Source organism: Ochlerotatus camptorhynchus, unplaced genomic scaffold (assembly GCF_037179485.1).
Source record: "Ochlerotatus camptorhynchus isolate MF236.1 unplaced genomic scaffold, CSIRO-AGI_Acam_v1.1 ptg000370l, whole genome shotgun sequence".
NCBI classification, from domain to species: Eukaryota; Metazoa; Arthropoda; class Insecta; order Diptera; family Culicidae; genus Ochlerotatus; species Ochlerotatus camptorhynchus.
Window position 1 is genome coordinate 3,548,267 of NW_027040858.1, and position 24,700 is coordinate 3,572,966.

Here is a 24,700-nt window from a genome sequence, read left to right on the forward strand (position 1 = left end):
TGCTGATGGTAACCTTCACCTCGATCCACTTACTATACGCGTCCGTGATTATGAGTAACATCACTCCAAGATACGGCCCAGCATAATCTATATGAATGCGCTCCCACGGCGCCTTCGGGTACTCCCACACGTGATCGCGAAACTTTGGAGGATCGTTGGCATTTTTGGCACATTCATGACACTCCTTTGCAGCGCGCTCGATGTCCGCATCGATTCCGGGCCAATAAGTAAACGATCGTGCCAGCCCCTTCATCTTCACTATTCCTAGATGTCCGACGTGTGAATCCTTCAGTACAGCTTCCTGCAAAGAGCGCGGTACTACCACCCTGTGTTCATATACTAGACATCCAGCTGCAGTTTTGTAGTTGATTTCGGGGGACTTGAAGCCTACACGTTCCAAAGATTGGCCCTCCTCGAGAGCGCGAAGAATCTTGCCCAAGACGTCATCTCGCCGTGTTTCCTGGGCGATTCGTTGAGCATGGATTGGTAGCTGTTGGATTTGATGCAACATAAAACAATCGAATGCATCGAACTGTTCGTCTCGTCCGATAGTCATCTCTCTCAATAGGTTTACTCCACACCCTGGAACAACACGGGAACAGTAGTCTGCGTTGACATTTTCCTTCGTTCGTTTGAAAACAACGTCGAAATCGAAGTTTCCCAGAAAATCGGCGTAGTTGGCCATACGGCTAATGCAAAACGTCGGAAGCGATTTTTCTGGATGTAGTATCTGTGACAGCGGCTTGTGGTCAGTTATTAATGTCCAGTGATGTGCATACAGGTACATGACAAATTTCTGCACAGCCCAAACTATCGCAAGGGCCTCCTTATCCATTTGTGGGTAGCGCTGCTCGCTCGTGCTTAACGTTCGACTGGCATAAGCTATCGGTCTTTCCACTCCATCACTCAGACGATGCGACAACACCGCCCCCAGTCCTGTACTACTGGCATCCGTTGCTAGCAGTAATGGAAGCTCCGGATCGTACTGCATTAGCACCTGTGGTGAAATCAATGCACTTTTGATTTCTGCGTACGCTGTCTCGGCGCTTGCTGTCCACTTGAAACTGTCGTGGAGTAACATATCTCGGAGAGGCCTGTCCCGTGTGGAAAGGTTAGGAAAAAATGCGCTGTAATAAGTTGCCTTGCCCAGAAACAGCTGTAGTTCTTCGGGGCTCGACGGCTTTTTTTTGCATCCCGTATTGCTTCAATATGCCTGTCCGACTTATGTACTCCTGCAGCGTCGATTTTATGTCCCAGGAACTCCACAGCAGGAGCCCCGAACACGCACTTTGAACGATTTAGGCGAAGTCCATTAGTTCTCAGCCGCTCCAACGTTTTCTCTAGCACATCCAACATCTCCTCGAAGCTTGCCGCATGTATCAAAATGTCGTCGTAGAAATTCACAACATTCGAAAGTCCTTGTAGAACCGTTTCCATTCGCCGTTGCCAAATTGCAGGAATATTGGCAGCACCATATACAGATCGTGTGGGTAGAATCAACCCGTGCGTAGGTGTATTCAGCGTTAGAGCATGACCAAAATCATCGTCAACCGTCAAATGGGAATACGCATCGGTTATATCGAGATGACAGAAAACCGCCGCACCTTTCATTTTGTGAAAAAGATAGTCTGCACGGGGAATTGGATGCTCATCAATTATCATTCGGGCATTCAAAGTTGGCTTGTACTTACCTGTAATCCGAATCGTTCCATTCTTCTTGGCGACGACGTGAGTAGTAGATGCCCATTCAGATGATTCCACACGCTTGTAAAGACCGGATGAAATTTTCTTGTCTATTTCTCTGGCGTACGCATCTCGTAAAGCGAATGGAATTTCCCGTGCCTTTGAGAAGACTGGAGATGCTCCTGGTTTCAGATGTAGAGTAGCCGGAGGGCCAGCCAGCTTGCCAGCAGTCTCGCCGAATACACCATCGAAACGTGAGATGAGATGCGACAGCCGTTGCTGCTGTTGCTTGGTGATTACTGGTTCCGCTGCGGTAAGTGTGTTCACTTGCTCATCTGTGCCAAACAACTGCACAAAGTCAATGTCGTATGCAAATTGCGCAATCCATTCTCTACCGAAGAGTGAATCGAAATCTCCGTCTACGACGTACAAGTTTAGACGCCGGGAGGTCCTACCCAACGTAACATTCACTGGCAAGCGGCCGATGCAGTGGATTCTATGCCGCGTGTAACTGGCAAACTGTCTTTCCGATTTGTGCAGGCGAAAACTAGCTTTGATCTTGCGAAGCGTACACAGGCTCACGATTGCACACGGCGCCCCTGTGTCTAATTCCATCTTCACAGCCTTTCCATCAATCTGAACTTCTAGCATCTTCCTGTCCAGAGGTTCAACTGACGAGATGACATCAACTTTCTGCAAAGCCTCCGTGTGATCGGCGTAATCGGATCCCTCATCCGATAATGGAGACAGTTCTTCCTTGACTTGAGCCATCTTCGATCTACCTACCTTCGACAAATGTCCCTTTCTGTTGCAAGCAAAACAAACCGCATCCCGGAATTTGCAGTATTTTTGCTCATGGCGGCCTCCACAGCCATGGCATGTTGGAGCACGATCCTGGTTGCTCGAGCCTTGACGAAAGCTTCCTTTCTTTACACCCGTTGACACATAACCCAACTTGTTTGTTGTTATTGTCGTTCCGACCGGATCCGTTGTCACTTCTACAGATGTCTTGTGTGTAGCTTCCATTGTGTGCGCAACCTTGTAGGCAGCGTCAAACGTCTCCGGGTTTTTCGCAATAATTTCATCGCACATTCCGCGAGATTCCAAGCCAAAGAGTAACTGTTCGATGAGCATACGGTCCAAAAAATCTCCGTATTCGCAATGAGCAGCAGTCTGTCGTAGTCGCAAAGCAAAACTCGCAATACTCTCTTCCGGCTCCTGGCGCAGTTGGCGAAATTTAATGCTCGAAGTGTTCCACCAATGTTGTTTTTATCGCAGCGTATGTCAAATCCTCCGGTTGCCTTGGGCTGACGAGAAATTTGAGTGCGTTGTTCAGTTCAATTCCCATATGAACGCGAGCATTTGCGGCATGGTCCGCCTCCCGGATTCTGCTGAGGTTGAGCGCCCAGTCGAAACGCTTGAAATAGTCCTCCACTGATGAACCGTCCGATGTCTTGAATTCTCCGATTGCGAAAGCTGCTGGTTTTGAGCCTCCTTCTTGTGCTGCATTGGCACCGCCGGCTGCTGCTGCTGAAACTTCCTGAACTGCTGCTTTTAGCGCATTGGTGAAAACAGTAGTAAGGCTCTGTAGCACCTCCGCTGGAATGGACATTTTATCCAACTTCTGACACCACTTTCAAATATTGAATAATGGTAATGCTAACGTTTATTACTGATTAGGAAAATTACGTTTATTCGATAAAAGCACATGTTTTAAACTGAAGGGTAAAGAGAGGTACATATGTCAAAAACACTCAGTGCTGCCAGTCTGTTCAGGTGCGGAAGCCAGTGTGTACAGAAACGTTGATTTGTGTATGAAAACATAACATATTCGTGCAATTTTTGCATATACAATAGCTCGAGATCCTTACCCGATAGATCCTGAGCAGATAGAAAGTGTAGTAGGCCTTGCCTGACTGTCATACGTTAGAGATTGATTCTTTATCCGACCACCAACCAAGATAGACGTAATAAATAGTAGCTCTTAACAACAGCTTGTTTTGCTTGTTGGCCTTGGTTACGGATATAACAATTGGCGACGAGGATGGGATTTTGGAAGCACCTCGAACCTCGAAGCAAGAAACCTCAAGCAAGAAAATGTCTGACGAGGATCTTCGGAACGCCATCCTGCAGCTAACGAATCTCATCACGAGGCAGCAGCAGCAGATTGAAAGCCTGGAAAATCGGGGAAATCCGACTGCTGGCAGTGAGAAGGAGTTTTCTTCGATGGCTGGTATGCGAGGTACGAGGATGTCTTTACAAAGGACGGCCAATACCTGGATGACGCCGCTCGTGTGAGATTGCTTCTTCGCAAGTTAAGCACGCCTCTGCACGAGAAGTACGTCAACACCATTCTTCCCAAGCATCCCCGGGACTTCACCCTGGACGAAACCGTCACGAAACTGAAGAAACTGTTCGGTCGACAGAAGTCGGTTTTTCATTCCCGTTACCAGTGCCTCCAGTATGCAAAAAGTGACGTGGATGACTTCACATCGTATGCTGCCACGGTGAACAAACACTGTGAAGCGTTTCAGCTGTCCAAGCTCACATCGGACCAATTCAAAGCTCTCCGTTTCGTCTGTGAACTCCAATCGCCACGGGATGCGGACATACGAGCTAGGTTGATCTCGAAATTGGAAGCCGACGAAACCGCAGTCAACGAATTGGGAGAAGCCACCAGCAAGGTAACCCTGGAGAACCTCGTGGAAGAATGCCATCGCGTGGCCAATCTCAAGCAGGACACATTGATGGTGGAGAACAAAGAAGCACGCATCGTCAACATTGTTTCTCGCAACCAGAATAATCCTGCCTCAAAAAAGAACCAAAAAGTGCCGAAAACGCCATGTTGGAAGTGTGGCGACCAGCACTATGTTCGTGAGTGTCCGCTCGCTTCGCACACCTGTTCCAGATGCAAGCAACAAGGACACAAGGAACGTTATTGCAACAGCAACAAGAATGCGCCGTCGAAACCGTTCAAACAGGCCAAATCCAAAGAGAACGGAAGTTCATCCCGGTCGAGCTCAATGGTGTAGCAGTCAAACTTCAACACGACTCGGCGTCCGACATCACCATAATCTCAGAAGAAACATGGATCAGCATCGGACAGCCACCCACTCAACCGACGGAAGAATCTGCAGTTACAGCTTCTGGTGGCAATCTCAACCTTCTCGCTGAGTTCCAGACCGAGATCACCATCAAGAATGTTACCAAGACTGATCGCATTTTCATCTCAAGCAGCGCTGAACTCAACGTTCTAGGAATCGAGACTATGGATCTGTTCGATTTGTGGTCTGTGCCGATAAGCAGCTTGGTCAACGTCGTACACCAACGTTCTGATCAGTTCACCAATTAACTCAAGCAACAGTTTCCGGAAGTTTTTCGAAGCACGATGGGTAGATGCCCAAAAGCGCAAGTGAAGTTGTATCTCAAGCCTGACGCACGTCCTGCATATTGCCCGAAACGACCAGTAGCGTACGCTGCACTCGCCAAGGTGGACGCAGAACTTGAGAGGCTTCAGCAAAACGGTATAATTTCTCCAGTTCAATTCTCGGACTGGGCAGCACCAATAGTCGTCGTACGCAAGTCGGACAATGTATCAGTCCGTGTATGTGGCGATTATTCGACGGGGCTGAACAACGCGCTAGAATGTGACCATCATCCACTGCCTCATCCTGACGACCTCTTTGCGGAACTAGCTGGAGCACGTTACTTCACTCATCTCGATTTGTCTGACGCTTACCTACAGGTCGAGGTCGAGGAGGAATCGCGAAAGCTACTCACGGTCAACACGCATCGTGGACTGTTCCAGTATAACCGACTACCCCCCGGAGTCAAGTCGGCACCCGGCGCTTTCCAGCGCATCATCGACAGCATGGTGGCCGGCATCCTTGGAGTCAAGTCGTATTTGGACGACATCCTCATCGCTGGTCGCACCAAGCAGGAACACGATCGCAATCTCTACGCTGTTCTCGAGCAGATCCGTGAGTATGGCTTTCACCTACGCCTCGAAAAATGTCGTTTCGCACTCTCCCAGATCAAGTTTCTCGGACACATCGGGGATAAGGACGGTATTCGGCCTGACCCTTCAAAAACAGAAGCCATTTCCAAGATGCTGTCAACTACTATGGTAGATTCGTTAAGCAGATGAAGCAACTCAGGGCTCCTCTGGACAGCCTCCTCAAGAAAGATGCACGCTGGAACTGGACCAAGGATTGCCAGAAGTCTTTCGAGCAGCTCAAGGCCATTCTACTTTCCGACCTGCTTCTTATACACTACGACCCGTCCAAGGAAATCGTTGTTGCAGCAGATGCATCGAAGTACGGCCTTGGCGCTGTCATCATGCATCGATTCCCGACCGGTGAAGTAGGCAATTGCGCACGCCTCGCGCTAACTGACCCCAGCAGAGATGAACTACGGACAGGTGGAGAAGGAAGCATTGGCCCTGATATTCGCTGTCACCCGTTTCCACAAAATGCTGTATGGACGACACTTCCTCCTGCAAACCGATCATCAACCGCTACTCAAGGTTTTCGGCTCAAAGAAAGGTATTCCTGTTTACACAGCAAACCGTTTGCAGCGCTGGGCCTTGACACTTCTGCTGTACGATTTCGACATCCAACACGTTTCATCGACGAATTTTGGCTATGCAGATTTTCTATCCCGGCTAATGTCATCGCAGCATAGACCAGATGAGGATTACGTCATAGCCGCCGTGTGCGTCGAATCTGAAGCAAAAGCAATTCTCGACGACACCATCAGCAACCTTCCAGTCACGCACCAGATGATTGTGGCTGAGACGCGAAAGGATCCAGTTCTTCAGCAAGTGGTGAATTTCCTTAACGAAGGTTGGCCAGCAAATGCGAAGCAAGTTGCTGATCCTGATGTCAAGAAGTTCTTCGCCAGACGAGATGGACTTCAAGTTGTCGACAACTGCGTTATGTTCGGCGATTGAATGGTCGTCCCATCAAAGTTTCGAAAGCGGATCGTTCGTCAACTGCATCGTGGACACCCAGGAATGGACCGAATGAAGTCTCTGGCCCGAAGTTACATCTACTGGCCTAACGTTGACGACGATGTGGAGCAATTTGTCCGTCAGTGCACTGCATGTGCTGAAGCAGTGAAGTCATCGACAAAAGCAACCTTGGAGTCATGGCCTCTCCCGGACAAGCCATGGCAACGTGTCCATATCGATTTTGCTGGTCCGATCCATGGATACTACTATTTCGTCATGGTAGATGCTTTCTCTAAGTGGCCCGAAAATTTTCGCACTCAATCCATTACCACAACTGCAACCCTGAATATGCTGCGTGAAACGTTTTCTCGTTACGGCAACCCAGACACATTGGTCTCAGACAACGGAACGCAATTCACCAGCGAGCAGTTTCAACAGTATTGCCGTGCAAATGGTATCACCCATCTCAGCACTGCTCCCTACCACCCGCAGTCCAACAGCCAAGCGGAGCGATTCGTTGATTCACTCAAGCGTGGCCTCAAGAAGCTAGCCAAGGGGGAAGGATCACCCACACTGGAGCACCTGCAGACATTCCTTTCGGTGTATCGTTCAATCCCAAACCGAAACACACCGCAGTCGACGTCTCCAGCAGAAGCATTCCTCGGAAGACCAGTGCGCACTACTTTGGACCTACTGAAGAAACCTGTTCCTGTAACTGAAGCTGTCAAGAACCACAAACAAAACGAACAGTTCAATTGGCGGCATGGAGCAGTCAAGCGCGAGTTTGAAGAAGATGACCTGGTCTACGTTGAACAGCATCGCAGAAACGCCAAGTCCTGGATTTCTGGTCGAGTCATCGAACGGGAAGGTTCCGTCAACTATATCGTTGCACTGGACATGAACGGGAGACCGAAGCTGGTGAGGTCGCATGTAAACCATATGCGCCCTCGTCACACTTTTGATGATCCAGAGCAAGCGACGCAGCAACTACCATGGGAAATCCTGCTTGATGAAATTCAAGATGAAGCTGTACCGTTGGATCCAGAAGTGCCATTCAATCACGATGTCCCTATTCCTGTTGGTTCCGTATCACTCGAAGCTGATGGTCAAGTGGCAAGTACGTCTGGCGAAAATCCTTTTTCGACAATCGATCATGAACCTGCTGCTCAAGATGGAGAACTTAAGTCCGCACAAAAGCCCGTGTCATCTGAAGCAGTTGGAGACTTTATTCGACGTTCTGTATCTGTAGAATTCCAAGATGGCTCTCTTCCTATGACATTTTCTAAAAGGGGGAGATGTAGTAGGCCTTGCCTGACTGTCATAAGTTAGAGATTGATTCTTTATCCGACCACCAACCAAGATAGACGTAATAAATAGTAGCTCTTAACAACAGCTTGTTTAACTTGTTGGCCTTGGTTACGGATATAACAGAAAGTTACTGTCTTCGGCAAACTTGTTCAGGGGGTCAATTATTTTTGGCTAGTGGACAGTAGTTCAGAATTTTCTCACTACGCAGCGCTAGTATACACGTGAAATTCTCATATACAATATCTCGAGATCCTTACCCGATAGAAAGTTACTGTCTAAGGCAAAGCTGTTCAGGAGATCATAGCCTTTTTGCTGGTTAAAAGTAGTTTAGAATCTTTTCACTAGGTAGTGCTCGTATACATGTTGAGTTCTCGCATCACTAGATCCTGACCAGATAGAGAGTAAATGTCTTTGGCAAAGTTTTTCATGAAGTCAGGATCTTTTCGTTGGTGGAGTAGTTCCGAATTTTCTCACTGCTCGGTGCTAGTATACACATGCAATTCTCGCATATACAATAGCTCGAGATCCTGAGCAGAGAGAAAGTTACTGTTTTCGAAAAAGTTGTTCAGGGGGTCAAGACTTTTTGGCTGGTGGACAGTAGCCCAGAATTTTCTCACCACAAGGCGCTAGTAAACGTGAACAATTCTCGCGTATGCTAAGCTCGAGATTCTGAACAGGTAGATCGAAAAAAGTTGTTCATGAGGTCAATGTCTATTGCTTGGTGCACACTAGTTCAGAATTTTCACACTACGTGGCATAAGTATACACGCGCAATTCTCTCATGTAAAATATCTCGAGTATCTGATCAGATAGATTTCGCTAGTGGACAGTAGTTCAAAATTTTCTCACTACGTAGCGCTAGAATACACGTGAAATTCTCGCATGTGGCTTGTTTCGAGATCCTGACCAGATAGAAAGTTACTGTCTTCGATAAAGTTGTTCAGGAGGTCAAAGCCTTTTTGGGTGGTAAACAGTAGCTAAGAATTTTCTCACCACGTGGTGTTAGTATACATGTACACTTCTCGCATATGCTATATCTCGAGACCCTGATCAGATAGAAAGTTACTGTCTACAATGAAGTTGTTCAGGAGGTCAAGGTCTTTTGGTTGGTGAACAGTAGTTCTTCTACTGTTTACCAGCCAAAAAGTCTTGACCCCCTAAACAACTTTGCCGAAGACATAAACTTTCTATCTGATCAAGATCTCAAACTATCGAATATGCGAGAAAGGCACGTATATACTAGCACCGCATAGTGAGAAAATTCCGAACTATTGTAACCCAACAAAAAGATCTTGACTTCCTGAAAAACTTTTCCAAATACATTTACTTTCTATCTGGTCAGGATCTATAGAGATATTTTATATGCAAGAGTTTCACATGTATACTAGCGCTACGTAGTGAGAACATTCTGAACTACCGTCCACCAGCGACAAGGTTATTATCTCCTGAACAACTTTGTCGGAGACAGTAACTTTCTATCTGGTCAGGATATCGATATATTCCATGTTGTAATTGTCGGAGGATTATGCGCAGCGAGAGAGTAATGCTACAACGTCTGTTGTCTGGAAGAAACGAGTAGGAACTAAAACTTTAATTTTACTGTCAGTTACATGGGGTCGTGTGCTGTAAGCTACACTGTATCAAATCTAGTAATTCAAATCATTAACTTTATTCGTTGCTGGCATGGTTGTGCTAACACTCTTCCTCAACGCATAGAAGTTTACATGACACCGAGTGACTCACGGTGCCGCTCCAGCTTGATCCTGTCCAGCGGCTTGGTCATGATGTCCGCAACCATTTGATCCGTTGGTAGATAACGGAGATCAATGACTCCCCGTTGGCGTAGATCCTTCGTGAACTCGTGTTTTGTATCGATGTGTTTGGACCGGCGCTCCATGCGGTCCGACTCCACCATTTTTATACAGGACTGATTGTCCTCCCACACGAGTATGGGGTCCGAGCTGTCTTCTGCAAGATCCTTGAGAAGCTTCTTGATCCATAGTAATTCCTGGCAGCCTTCCGATAGGGCCACAAACTCGGCCTCGGTGGACGACAGGGTGACGCAATTTTGCTTCCGCGTGGCCCAGCTCACTACGCCACCGCCGAACTTGATGACCTGAGTGGAATTCGACTTCCGATCGCCTTCATTTCCGGCCCAATCCGCATCGACGAAGCACTCGAGACCTTCGGCTCCGCCACCCAGGTGCAGACGGAAGATCTTGGTCCCCTTGAGGTACCTCAGCGTACGTTTAGCTTCTGTCCAGTCGCGATCTGTCGGATTTGACACCTTCCTGCACAGTAGCGAAGTCCCGATGCTGATGTCCGGCCTGGTATTGACCGCGACATATAACAAACTGCCCACCAGCGAACGATAGGACGTGTTCGTTGGCAGGGCTGTCTCCTCCGTTTGTTTTATATAGCCTGGGTCCAGCGGTAACCTTCCGAGCAGCTTCTCGATGTAGGTTGTAGGATGTCTCCTTGGTTCATGGTGTAGTGCCCGTCGACCTTTTCGATGTGACAGCCTTTTCGGGGCGTTGGACCGCTTCCTCGTACGTTCGTGGTTCCTTCACAAAATGCTTCGTCACGCTGGTCATCTCGTCGAACCGTTCCGGCGGGATACCTTTATTGGCTTCTGGGTTCGCGTTCGTGGTCTTCCTGATCGTTGGCTTCTTCAATACCGCGCACAGGATCGACGTCACTGAAACCATCAAAATCTGCTTCGGACTCCGCAGTACCAAACTCGTCATCTTCATCTTCTTCCGCTACGGATTCGGCAACGGGCTCGATTTTCTTCAGTACCGAGTCAAACACTATTATCTCCTCCTGGCTGCAGACAGGGGCCGGCTTCACGATTGGCTTCTTCTTCTTCTTATGACCAACCTCGGCAGGCACTTCCGTAGCACTTTCGATGAACCTGACGTCACGGCTCACTATCACTTTTCGCGTAGATTTGTCCAGGAACCTGTAGGCTTTGTGGCAACAATCACATGGCTCTTCGATGCCGCACTCAAACACTTTCAAACCGCTTACCAAGTCTTCCTTCTTCATCCGGATGATCGCGGCAGTCTTTGTTGTGGTGGCTGCTCGCCGACAACACGACCTCCTCCGGTTGCTTCAGCTGGTACAGCCCACGCTTCAACGTTGCCGCGGCTACCGTCGTCCCGTCACGCAAGATTCGGCACCCACGGGCATCAAAAATCACTTCGGCGTTCTTCTCCACTATTGCCGGCACCGACAACAAGTTCATGGCAAGACCGGGTGTGTAAAGCGCGACACTTATGTTCATTTTTCTCGGTAGTCCATTTTCATCACAACAGTCAATCGTGCCACACCCCTGGCCATCCACTTTCGCGAATTTTCCGTCGGCAAGCGTCACAGATTTAATGTCACAACTTTTCAATTCACCGAAAAAACTCCGATCGGCAACTGTGTGGCTCGTCGCACCCGAGTCCACTACACACGGCTTCGAACCGTTAGAACTTTCACACGCGCCGCACGCTATGTCTGAAGGCACTTATTATGCAAGTTGCATGTACCTAAGATTTTTTTTTCACAGGAAGTTAATATTGATCCTAACAATCAAATCTGTGAAGGTTTTAAAATATTTCATCTTGGGTTTTTTGAGAAAAAGTGTTTTGAAGTATACTTAGGCGTTTAGGAAGGCGTATATGGACTATTGACGATACAACACTGTTAAGGATAGAAACAAATTCAGCTGAAAATGATTCAAAAAGAGATTAAAGTAGTCAAAATACTACGTTTCACTGGAACAGCAAGATTCCCTCTTCGGTACCGTAAGATATCGTAACTTTGTCATGTTAAAATAAATAAAATAAGTTAATAGCAATGGTTTAGTCTCTAAATTTACTATTATTACACTAGTTTACAGCATTTTTTGAACTTTGTCGCTGATGGTCATTTCCCATGTAAAATCGTGCGTTGAATTCAAAAATGTAGTCAGAAAAAATGTCAGTCGGATAGTAGCATCCAGATTGTCCAAAATCTTTAGCTGATGATCAAAATTGCATCCTAAACTACACGTTTGTCAAGCACCTACAATGGCGACCAGCGAATCCAAATTGCGTATGCTGAGTCGCATTTGCAGCAACCACCCAATTTGAAGCGTTATCGTCGATCACATTTCATAAGAGAAGCGTAAAAGAGAAAGCGATATCACAACAAATCCTCTCTACCATACCTTTTTTCTAAGACATGAAGTGTAAGTTGTTCCACCAGCAACCCAATGAGACAGTTTATAGAAGTTTTTCCTTGATTTCGTTGAACTTCGATGAAATTCTTCAATCTTTCCTGATGTTCCTAGAACAGCTTTGAAGTTCACAGAACGTCTCTGAGTTTAGCATTTCCTGGAATTCTCAGATATTTCTTTATGTTCCCAGTATTTCCCTAATGTTATCAAATTTTCCCTGTGGTTCACAGAGCATCCTAAAGTTTACAAACATTTCCTGGCGTTTAAAGAACTTTTTGCGGAGTATCATTGAAATTCATATAATGTTGCTATAATTCACAGAACTCTCTTGAAGTGCGTAGAACTTACCAGGAGGACATTGCACTCCCCTGAAACTGACAAAACGTCCCTGAAGTTGGCAGAATTTTCCAAAAGTTTATAGAACTTCTCTGAAGATCGAAGCATATCTTTAAAGTTTAAAGAATTTTCCTGAAGTTTGTAGAACTTCCCTGAAGTTCAATAAACTTCTCTGAAAGTTACTAAAATTCACTTCAGTTCCATATAGTTTGCAGAATTTCCTAGAAAGTCGCTGAACCTTCCTGAAAGTTCCCTTAGTCAAAATATGCGAACTGCAATGAAGCTCCAGCAGTTCTGTAGTAATTCAAAGTGAGGGCTATCTAAACTCACTGGGCAAGAGTAGTTAACCTCATGTGAGTTTAATTCCTGTATTATCGGAGTTATCGGTTAAACGATTTTCAAACAAATTCGTCGTGGTTGCCAGAATTTATTTTCAATCTCGACGTTGAGTCAAACATGTCTATTTATTTAAAAAAATACAAGCAAATGTTTTGCCGCACAGGATTGCAAATGCCACCTTCGCCACCTGCTGAGTACGGGACACAAAAATGTCGGATACCTACCATCTCCTTTATTGAACTCCGATAAAAATCTTTCAACGATCGCCGCTACTAAAGTGGAGTGAAATTTTTTCTTGACAGAGTCGCTTTTTCGAAGCACAACAAGCGAACGCTCTATTTTCTTCTTGATATTTTTAAATTTTCCAGATTTTCTACACAATACATCTATAAAAAAACACTCGGAACAGGACGAAAATCAATGCCTACTATGATTACGTGGCTGTCCTAGACTGTCCTGCTCGTCCTTTATCTTTTACTCATATGAAGGAAGAGAAAAAATAAACAAGATGTTGCTCTAGCAACAAATATTAATTGATTTTGCGTAAACGGATACGAATCTTACTTGAGAGTCAAAGAGAGCTCTTTAAAGTCATTTGGATTAATTCAATCTACTTTTAAACCTTATTTAACTCCTAAGTTCAATTCGTAATATTTTTGTTTCGTCAATAGGGCCATATACTCCTTCATAATCGGCTTTGTAAACTTCAAATCACTTTTTCTCAAAAAACCCAAGGTGAAATATTTTAAAACTATCACAGATATGATTGTTGGGATCAATTTTAACATCCTGTGAAGAAAAAACTGAGGTACATGAAAGTTGCAAAAAAAGTGCCTTCAGACATAGTGTGCGCCGGCGACGAACGCGAACGAAACACAATCTTCCTTTTTCTTCTGTTGTTTTCCTTTCGGCTTCGGGTCGCCGTCCGAATCACGACCGCGCTGCGGGCACTCAAATGGCCCTCCTTTTTGCACCGGTGGCAAATTAGAGGTTTCTTCTTGTTGTTCCGACCGTGCACAGTTCCGACTTTCAGCACCAAATCTCCGGATGATCCTTGATGTTTTACGGCCTCGTCCAGCAGCTTCCGTTTGACGAGTTCGAGGGTGAGGTCGGTGTCAGACCGGCACTCTAGGGCGGTCGTCAGCGTGTCGTAGGAACTCGGCAGACTTCTCAAGACCATCGCGACCTGAAGATTTGTCTCCAATTCCTGTTCCGCATTCTTCAACCTCTCGAACAAATCCTCCATGGCAAAGAGGTGCTCCGTCATATTTTCACCATCCGCGAAACGTTTATCGCAGATCTGCTTCAGAAGCGAAACTTTTGAGGTTAGGGTTGCTGTTTCGTGGTGCTTCTTTATCTCGTCCCATGCTGCCTTCGCTGTCTTGGCCTTACGGATCAGTCCAACGCGTTCCAGGCGTCGTCGGTTTCCCCTTGCTTCTTGACGCCGGGGTCAACACACCGCCACAAATCCTCTCGAGTGAGGAGCAATTCCACCTTAAATTTCCAGGTGGGATAATTGAAATCGTTCAATTGGCAAATCAAAGTTGGCACTCGTGGAGAATAGAAGAACTATGAAAGTGATGATGGTTTCAAAATTTTGCACGGGGAAGTATACGAGTGCAATCTTAAAATGCTTTTATTTTGAAAATGGAGCATTTTATTTAAATCTGGTTACTGCTACAGTGGTAGAAAAGCGGAAGTCTATGTTTACACCTAAAAATCTGAAAAAAAATTAAGTTTTCTGTATTTTATGTCTATTGAGTAGTCCTGAAGTTTTCTACTAACGTAGCACTAACCAGATTTAAATAAAATGCTCCATTCACAAAATAAAAGCATTTTAAGATTGCACTCGTATACTTCCCCGTGGAAAATTTTGAAACCATCATCACTTTCATAGTTCTTCTATTCTCCACGCGTGCCAACTTTGATTTGCCAATTGTTGGATGTTGAACCGATTGCCAACCATTTCCGCGCGAAAACTTTCGAAACTTTGCGAAAAACCGAACAATTTTCTCGAAAGAAAAAAAAACCAAGGAATCTCAAAATGGCGTTGAGTTTTCTTTTTTTCTTCCACTCTCTATCACGCACAGGCCCATAACCTGTCGGAGGATTATGCGCAGCGAGAGAGTAATGCTACAACGTCTGTTGTCTGGAAGAAACGAGTAGGAACCAGAGTTGCGACCTATCACAATCACGATCATCAAACAGCTGATGGTTGTAACGCTTTGTACATTCCTATCAATGTGCTCGTCGAAGCTCTCTCCATGACCATCCATCAAGTTGACGAAAGAAGTAAAAAGCAACTGGTGAATGTCGTCTTCGGTTGTGATCCATCACCGATCTGATCATTCCCGACAATCACGACACTCATCTGTGCTCGTTTTGAAGCAGTTGCTGCTTTGCTTGCTTATGTGAGTATGGGCATTAGGTGGACGTTCCGAAGTGGAATTAACCGTGGGGAATTCGTAAACGCGTCAAAATAAAGTATAAATATCGGACTTGAAAAAAACAACGTGTTTTTATTTCGCACTGTAACTAAAGGAATGAGGTTTTACTTCAATACACCGCCTGGCTGTCATTCTCTCTACTCGCCGTGTTGCCAATTTCTCTGATAGGGGTTCAGTTACTTCAGCGTCCCTGTTGTTCATTTGCCAACACTCCTCCTCGCTGATTCACTGAACAAGTCCTAGCTGCTTAGCAAACTGCATCATCTTGGTTGGTCCCAGTGGCTTTGTGAACACATCTGCCACCATCTCGTCGGAAGGACAGTACTCCAACTGTATGACTCCTCGTGAACACAAATCCTTCGCATGATGAACCTTCGTGTCGATATGTTTGCTTCGCTTATTTTGCTTCTCCAGAGACACAAAATCGATGCAGCTCCGATTGTCCTCGTAGATGATCGTTGCTTGGTTTGACACAACTCCCAACTCGCTCAGCAATCTACGCAACCATACAGCTTCGGATGCTGCCACCGAAAGCGCCACATATTCGGCCTCCATCGTTGACGTGGTGACGCAATCCTGCTTCCTGCTCGCCCAGTTGACTACTGCTTCGCCGACAAGAAACACATATCCACTTGTGGACTTGCGGTCTGCAGAATCTCCTGCCCAGTCAGCGTCACTATAGCCGGTTAGGGTCAGCCTCTTCGTTCGGTCACTGGAAAGCTTCAATTCGTAGTCTGCCGTACCGATCAAATATCGAACGACGCGCTTCAACTCTATCCAATTGCGCTGAGTCGGATTGCTAGACTTCCGACTAAGGATTGAAACTGCTACTGCAATATCCGGTCTTGAATTTGTCGCCAGGTATAGAAGTGCTCCCACCAAACTTTGGTATTGGATGTTGTTCGGCAAAGCTTCACTCTCCTGGTACTTCAGGTAACCTTGGTCCAAAGGAAACTTCGAGCTTTTAGCTCCTTCAAGACCGAAATGCACTGCTATTTCTCGAATAGATCCCTGTTGACTCAGAGAATAGAATCCCTGTTCGTCCTTACGAACTCTGATCTCCAGAAACTGGTTCACTGTTCCCAAACAGGAAATCTCGAATCGCTTGTGCAACTCCTGTTCCAGCCGGTCTAGCTGTTGCTTGTCTCTGCACGCCACAATCATGTCGTCTACGTAAAGTAGTAAGTAGACCCACTCTCCGCTGTTCAGCTGCTTCATAAACAAGCAGACGTCCGACTCGGACTGCCGGAATCCCATCTCCAGCAACACCTTCTTCACGGTGGAGTGCCAAACTTTCGCCGACTGTTTCAGTCCGTACAGGCTTCGGTGGAGCCTGCACACCAGTTCTTCCTTTCCAGGAACAGCGTACCCCGGAGGCTGCCGCATATACACCTCCTCTTCCAGCCGCCCGTTGAGATATGCGTTCCTTACATCAATGTGCCGCACTTCCAAGTTCTTATGTCCCGCAACTGCCAAGAGAACTCGAAAAGTTGATTGCATCGCGACTGGAGCAAATACTTCTCCGAAATCTGCACCCAACCGCTGCGCGTATCCCTGTGCGACTAATCTGGCTTTAAAACGTGTCACACGTCCTGATGAGTCCCTTTTTTGCTTGTAAACTCAATTGGATCCAATCGCCTGTCGTCCTGCTGGCAACGGTACGAGCGACCAAGTGTTCATCGCCGACAGCGACTGATATTCTTCGTCCATAGCACGGACCCACTTGTCCTTGTCCGGACCTTTCACGGCTTCGGTGTAACTGACCGGCTCCGCTACTGCAACTTGAGCTACTTCAACCACGAAATCTCCGTATCTACTCGGCATCGTTCCCAGATTACTACGCTGTGACTTCCTAGGCTCATTGTTGTCTCGAAATACTGCCCGCATCACTCTTTCCACCAGAAAAATCAATTTCGATCTCCTCGGCAACCTGCCGCTCCGGTGAATCATTCCTAGTCTTCGGCGGATCTCTTTCTTGGTTCGACTCGCGGAGTTTCGACTCCTCCTGAAGCTCTGGACCAAGCTCCACAAACCTAGCATCTCTACTGATCGTTATTCTGTTAGACCTCTTGTCCAGAAAACGATATGCCTTCGAACCACACGCATACCCGACGAAGGTTAGCTTCTCGGCTCTGCTCTGCATCTTCCCGCGCTTCGCGTCGGGAATATATACGAAAGCGTCACACCCGAATACCTTCAAGTGACTCAGGTCTGGCTTTTCGCCGTTCCACAGCTCGAACGGAGTTTTCTGTACCGAACGCGATGGCAGACGATTTTGCACGTATGCTGCCGCTGCAATCGCCTCACCCCAATAACGCTTCTCCATATTAGCGTCAAGGAGCATGCAGACAGCCATTTCCTGCAGATAGCGGTTACGGCGTTCTGCCACGCCGTTTTGCTGTGGTGCATATCCCGCCGTCAGCTGAATTTCAATGCCTTCATTCCGGTAAAAGCGCTTCAATTCCTTATTGACGAATTCACCGCCCCGGTCGGAGTGAATCACCCGAGGTTTTCTTCCGAACTTATTCTGCACCAGCCGTACAAAATCCTTGATACAGTCATTCGCCTCCGGTTTGTCCTTCAGCAGGTAGAGCACCATGTACCTGCTGTAATCGTCAATCAGCGACATGAAGTATTTCTTACCGCCTGGAGTCACGTTTGACATAGGTCCACACAGATCCGTGTGGATAAGCTGCAACGGTTCTGTCGTCCTCCGTGCTGCTTGCTGCGGATATGGCAGTCGGGCCATCTTTCCCTCCATGCAGCACTCGCAAACGATCTTCGCTCCGCAATTGACCACTTTCATCCCCGTCACTAGCTGTTCCTTCTGCAGTCGGTCCATTACCGCAGGATCGCGATGGCCGAACCTGCGATGCCAAGTATGTTGGCAATTCACGGTGTGCTTATGAGTTACCGCCAGCGTTGCACGCTCTTCCTCCTTAAGGACGTACAATCCTCCACACCGCTCACCTTGAACGACAACTTTGTTCGTATTGCTCAGGACTTCGACGGTATCTTGCTTGAAAAGCACTTTATATCCGTTATCAGTGATTTTGCTTACGGATAACAGCCCGCTGTCCTGTTCCGGTACATACAACACCTTCTCCAGCTGGATGTCGACTGATCCTTCGGCGCCATTCCAAACTTTCACAGTTCCGCAACCATGACCACCCGATCTCGTACAGACTCCGTTAGCCATTCTCTCCTCCAGTTCTTCGAAAAAAAACTTCCTTGTTAGCCATGTGACACGACGCACCGCTGTCAATTGTCCACGACTTTCCCGGCTTCACTGCTGCACAGATGGCTTCATTGGTTTCACTCGCCGAAAAACAAATAGCTCCATCACTCGAATCCGTCGCCTGCTTAGCCTTCGCTTGCCGCTGGTTGCCCTTCGAAGGTTTGCTTCCGGATGCTCCCTGCGTTTCCGCGTTTTGAGCCTGCCACTTTCGGCAATCCCGTTTGAAGTGGCCTGGTTTCTTGCAAAAGAAACACACTACGTCCTTGCTCACCTTTTGCGTTTTCAGTACCCGCTCATCAGCGTCCGGCTTTCCTGCACGTTCCTGTCTCTTCCGGTACTCATCCAGCAGCTTAGTCCTGATCAGCTCCATGGTGATATCACCGTCGGGGCGAGCTTCCAAAGCCGATGCCAGAAAATGGTACGACTCTGGCATACTCCGAAGTACCATGGCGATTTTCAGTTTCTCCTCCAGCTTGAGACCAGCATCTTCCAGGCGCTTGAAGAGCGAATCCATATCCAGTAGATGTTTCTCTACGTTTCCCGATTCACTCAGCTTCGTTTCACACAGCCGGATCAATAACGATAGCTGCGACGTAATCGTAGCTTTTTCGTGATACGCTTTCAGCGCATTCCAAACCGCTTTTGCACTTGTGCAGTCCTTGATCAGGATGTATTGGCTGTCATTCTCTCTACTCGCCGTGTTGCCAATTTCTCTGATAGGGGTTCAGTTACTTCAGCGTCCCTGTTGTTCATTTGCCAACAGTGAGTGTGTTGGTGAGTGAGCCTGCTTTGTTAGTAACTCACACACTCGCGCCTGCCGACACGAACTTGGAATGTGTAGGCATTGTTTTCATTTTCTTCTGTCGTTTTGCTTTTTCTCATGATCGTACTGCAGAAGTCTTCACTGTTTTCGTTGTGCTTTTCATCATCAGCAGCGAGTGTAACGTTTTGCTTGTGAGCAGCGACCATTACTGATGATTGTTGTTTGCCATGGCTCTACCTCTCACTACGTGACAAAACGATCTGTCAGCGATAGTCGGTTGATGTGAAGACGAGTGTCACGTGAGTGTTATGATATTTTGCATCACTGGTAGGAACTAAAACTTTATTTTTACTGTCAGTTACATGGGGTCGTGTGCTGTAAGCTACACTGTATCAAATCTAGTAATTCAAATCATTAACTTTATTCGTTGCTGGCATGGTTGTGCCAACAGTAATCAATTAAGTTAAATCCCACGTAGTATGGTCACAGTTTACGCGGTTTCCATGTACATTTTCCCTATTATCCGCATTTTTTAGGTGTTTACTGTAATCAAAGCTTAGCTTGTTTAGATCAAAACAAGTTTTTTGAGGAATACTCGTTGGTTTTAGATTGACAAAATGGCAATGGAAAACTCATGTGTGTTGTCCAAAGTACAACAGCGCAAGTAACGGAGGGTTAAGGCCATTAAGGCATTTGTGACACCTGTTTGGAATGTTTGTTTTGCATTTTTCATTGCCTATGATTTTTCTGTTCAAAGTGGGTCACAATCGACAAATGTTTGAGAACCGCTACTCTAATGTACTGTTTTTATCGTCCAATACAGAAAACGAAGCACAAGGAATCGAAGCAAAAATGCCCACATTGTTCGATGCAGTTTTGCAGGAGAGATAAGATTGAAAAACATGTAACTAAATGTACGAGTACGAAAACTCCTTGCGAGTTTTGTGGTAAATTGTTTAAAGATGTAAAAGCTGTCAAACAACATTGGAGCAACTTTTGTCGTCCATATGCAAGGAGCAAGAAGGAAAAGCAGGCGAAAACCAAAACGAGCCTATGCGATGAAAGTGATTCTTGTTCCGTAGGGGAGAAAATTTCACCGCCTATCGTTGAAAACGGCTTATCCAAAACCAAATGTTACTACTGCAACGAAGAGTTGTCCAGTCCAGGGTATTTGATTCATCACTTGCAAATTGTCCATGAGCTGACGAAATGTGATATCTGCGGAATAACTATTCTTGGTATATCAGAAATCAAAAATCATAAGGTTTGTTGCACTCGTTTTTCTCATTTGCTATCAGGCTCATTTTCAAATTGTTTGTTGAATTCTCACTCATGTAACTTTGGCATTATTATTTTTTTTATCAATGAACAAGCACTCATAACTCGAATTTTCATTTTTAAATTAGATAACAATTTTGAATTAAGTTAAAGAACAATAGTTTATTTATTACGTAGAATTGGCTACTTTTTACGTCTTTCTTGGAATGTTATACTTGGTCTAAATGAAAGTTTTTACACAGCAAAAGAAGCTGTAGTTGATATTCTAGCAAAGCCTGATTGCAACTTTATCTTTTACAATTTGTTAAACAGCCTTTATTGTTCATTGCAGATGAAATGCCACACAGAACCGAAATATAAATGCCCAATTTGTGGGAAAAAAATTCAGAGCAAAATAGAATATACAAAACATTGTTTTGTGTGTAAGCATAAGCTGTATCCACGTAACTTAAGTGGTAACACGTTGGAACAATTCAGCTCACCCAAAGATCACAATAACGGAGATCAGAGCAGTGTGGAAAATTTTAAAACCGCCCAAGATCAAAAACAAGCCCCGAACAATGGTCTGCAAATGGAAATCACATCAGAGGACACTACGATATCGGCACGTGATGACCAAGGACAATCAACGGTTAATCCATCCTCCAAAGTTGATGTTTCACGTGGGTATAGTTTGACTTTAGATAGAACGACGAATAATTACGAAGGAATTGTTTTCTTTTTGCAGATTCTCGATTGAATGAGCACTCTTTAGATAACTTGTACGAAGATCACTTCATGGATGTCGAAGAGAACGAGAAAATGCCATATTCGTGCAAAATCTGTAGTATTACTATGTCTACCTATTACCAGTTCTATTATCATAAGGTACGTCGGTTAAGCTGTAGTTTTAGTGCTGTTCCTATATTTTTTTAAATTCTCATTTATTCCAGCTGACTAAACACTCTAAAGAAAGGTTCCAATGCCCTTATTGTACGATGAAATTTCACATTAGATATCGTTTTCAAAACCATGTGGCAAGTTGTCCACGTTTAAGATATTCATGTGAATTGTGTGGTCAAAAGTTCAACGGCGTAAGCAGAGTAGAGGACCACAAGAAACGAGATCATCATGGGGACAGGCCTATGAGAAATGCGAATATGGAAGGTGCAAATTGCACTGAAGAGCAAAAGCAACGCAGTGTCGAGAAGATAGATGAGATGACTATTTGCATCATTTGCAGAAGCACGTTCGCCAGTACTGATGACCTAATGAAACATAAGGTTTGTATGGTAATTCATGATTATTTTAACAAGTATAATTGCCAGATTACCGAGCAAGCGTCATTAACTTTAGATGATTATTTTTCCGGGAAATTTGGTTAGAGAAGCATAACGATTGGTAGGTTTATTGGAAGAGTGTAACAAGAAAGTCTAGTTCGGTTGACGGTTGGAAGAAAAGTGACAGATTTTCATTACTAATTATACACTAGTGTTCCATGTAAAGGCCTGTTCAGAGATCGAAGCGATGTGAAAATCTCATATAAAATACTCGATTTTTCACCTCGTGGACAGTACATATTTCATTTCCGCACTGCTACCATCTCCAAGAATATCGAGGACAAATTTCCACAGCATTGTTCTAAACTGGCTTCCAAGCTTCCAAACCATCGGTCCTTTTCAGGACCACAAATTACTGATAAAAGGACACCGACAGAGCACCACACAAACAGAACTCTCAAATTGCTTCCGAATTTCAACCTATCGAACTTTTTCACTGATAATGAGTTAAGGAATCAATTTAATATATATTATACATTTGCTGTGATACCAAAACTACCTTTCGTAATCCTAGGCAGTCTTGTAAGCGATCACCGTAGTCGACACATTTTCTGTGATAATCGACTGCCTTTGCTTCCAACACTTGCAAAACAAGTTATCAAATTACAGTAGCAAACTAAAATGTCATATGACAGGCGCTGTCATACGACACTGCCGCCGAAGACCGTCACGAATGTAAGTATTTTAGTTTTTCTCATAATAAGAGCTGCTGATGTTGTGCTTGTATGAATTCTGATAAAAGCAAGCAACGATATCCTAGTAATAACCATTGGCGTGGCTAATGGGGGTACGAAGGGGACCAGCCCCCCCCCCCAGAACTTTTGATGTTTTTTTTTTGTTCACCGGTATTTTGTCAAGCTTGCCAATTTAGCTGTTACTAATCTTTTGTCAAAGTCCTTTATGTTAACTACTGTTTCCTTGACTCATGGCCAATTTGTAGAGCCTGAAGACGTCTTATTATGCAATCGTTTAAATATCAATACAATATGACTTCTCAAAATTTCTTCTCCTAGACCAGGACTAGAAGAAGAAATTTTGACAAATCATATTACATCGATATTTGATCGATGGCATAATAAGACGTCTTCAGGCTCTATAAATTGGCCATGAGCTCAAGGGGTTTTATTTAACTGTTGGGAAATTCGTAAAACTTCAATTACTTCTAAGAAGTTTAGGAAACATCGCAGAAATTGAGGAAGCTTATTAGAAAATCTGGGAATTTCATAGAACTACAGACAAAACTTGGAAAAGTTCTGAAAACTGCGTAGAAGTGGAAACTTTATTTAGTTTGAGAAGCTTCGTAGAAGTTAAGGGAACATTATTTTATTTCAGGGAAGCTCATTATTGATCGGGAACCTCTATATAATTTTAGGGCACTTTTTTGAAGCCCCATGGACTTGGAATAGTTTTGAAAATTACGTACAAATTCAAAATCGGAAAATCAACGAAAAACGTACACTCAAACCAAAAATTTATTACTATGAATGTTAGTTCCACTTCCTATCATTCTCTGTTCATGAACATCGCAGTGAATGTTAGAAGGAGACCTTACAGGCGATGTAATGGTTTTTTTTTGTCTTTTTCATTTCGTGTTCTATCTACGCTTTGGACTATACCAGTAAGCTTTTTATGTATAACATTGTAGAACGACGCACATACTTGCCTCGAATCTCTCCAGCAGAAAAAGCATACGAAACCGAGTATGAGGGGAAATGAGCGCTTCGTGTTTGCTTTTAGGCAATCCATATTCAGAAGCATGGAGAAAGCACAGATCTGATAATCGCCACGTTCGAACCACGACGGCAACCTTTTTCCAATTTGTTTCGATATAATTCATTTCACTCACTCACTCTCCAATTTTCTTGCACTGGACCGCAGCTAGCTATATCGCATCCTCGGTTCATGCGGTCTCCACTAACATGCTCTGATGTTGAATCCCACAAACATACATTTATTTGTACAACATCACATTTAAGATAAGACATAATCAACAATAATACGCCACAATACTCGGTTTGCCGCTGCCGCTCTCCATCCTCGGTCATGCCCAATGCTCGCTAGATCACGCTCTACCTGGCCCGCCCATCGAGCTCTCTGCGCTCCACACCTTCTTGTGCCAACCGGATCAGTAGGGTTGTTGTCCGGCATTCTTGCAACATGCCCTGCCCACCGCATCCTTCCGGCTTTGGGTTCGCCGTAGAGTGCAGCGTGCTCGTGGTTCATTCTTCGCCGCCACTAACCGTTCTCCTGCACACCGCCGAAGATCGTCCTTAGCACACGTCGCTCGAAAACTCCGAGTGCTTGAAGGTCCACCTCGAGCATAGTCCATGTCTCGTGTCCATAGAGGACCACCGGTCTTATTAGCGTTCTGTACATGGTACATTTGGTGCGGGGGTGAATCTTTTTTGACCGTAGTTTCTTCTGGAGCCCGTAGTAGGCACGACTTCCACTGATGATGCGCCTTCGTATTTCACGACTCACATTGTTGTCAGCCGTCAGTAAGGATCCAATGTAAACGAATTCCTGCACTACCTCGAAAGTATCCCCGTCTATCGTGACATTACTTCCTAAACGAATCCTGTCATGTTCGGTTCCGTCTACTAGCATGTACTTTGTTTTTGACGCACTCGCCACCAGTCCGATCTTTGCTGCTTCGTGTTTCAGGCGGGTGTATAGTTCTGCCACCGTTCCAAATGTTCTTGCGATAATGTCCATGTCGTCCGCAAAGCACACAAATTGACCGGATTTCGTGAAAATCGTACCCCGGCTGTTGAGCCCGGGTCGTCGCATTACACCTTCTAGAGCGACGTTGAAGAGTAGCACATAGAGTA

At 45.4% G+C, this 24,700-nt stretch overlaps 1 protein-coding gene across 1 annotated transcript in view; it reads left to right on the forward strand.

The window, feature by feature from the left end:
- The window catches only part of LOC135710084 (zinc finger protein 91-like), a 39,840-nt gene that overhangs the window by 4,222 nt on the left and 10,918 nt on the right, over nt 1-24,700 (forward strand). The window contains exons 6-9 of the mRNA XM_065232553.1: nt 20,096-20,536; nt 20,882-21,212; nt 21,278-21,417; nt 21,483-21,812. Coding sequence (XP_065088625.1) covers nt 20,096-20,536; nt 20,882-21,212; nt 21,278-21,417; nt 21,483-21,812 — 1,242 coding nt within the window. The remainder of the gene's footprint in view (nt 1-20,095; nt 20,537-20,881; nt 21,213-21,277; nt 21,418-21,482; nt 21,813-24,700) is intronic.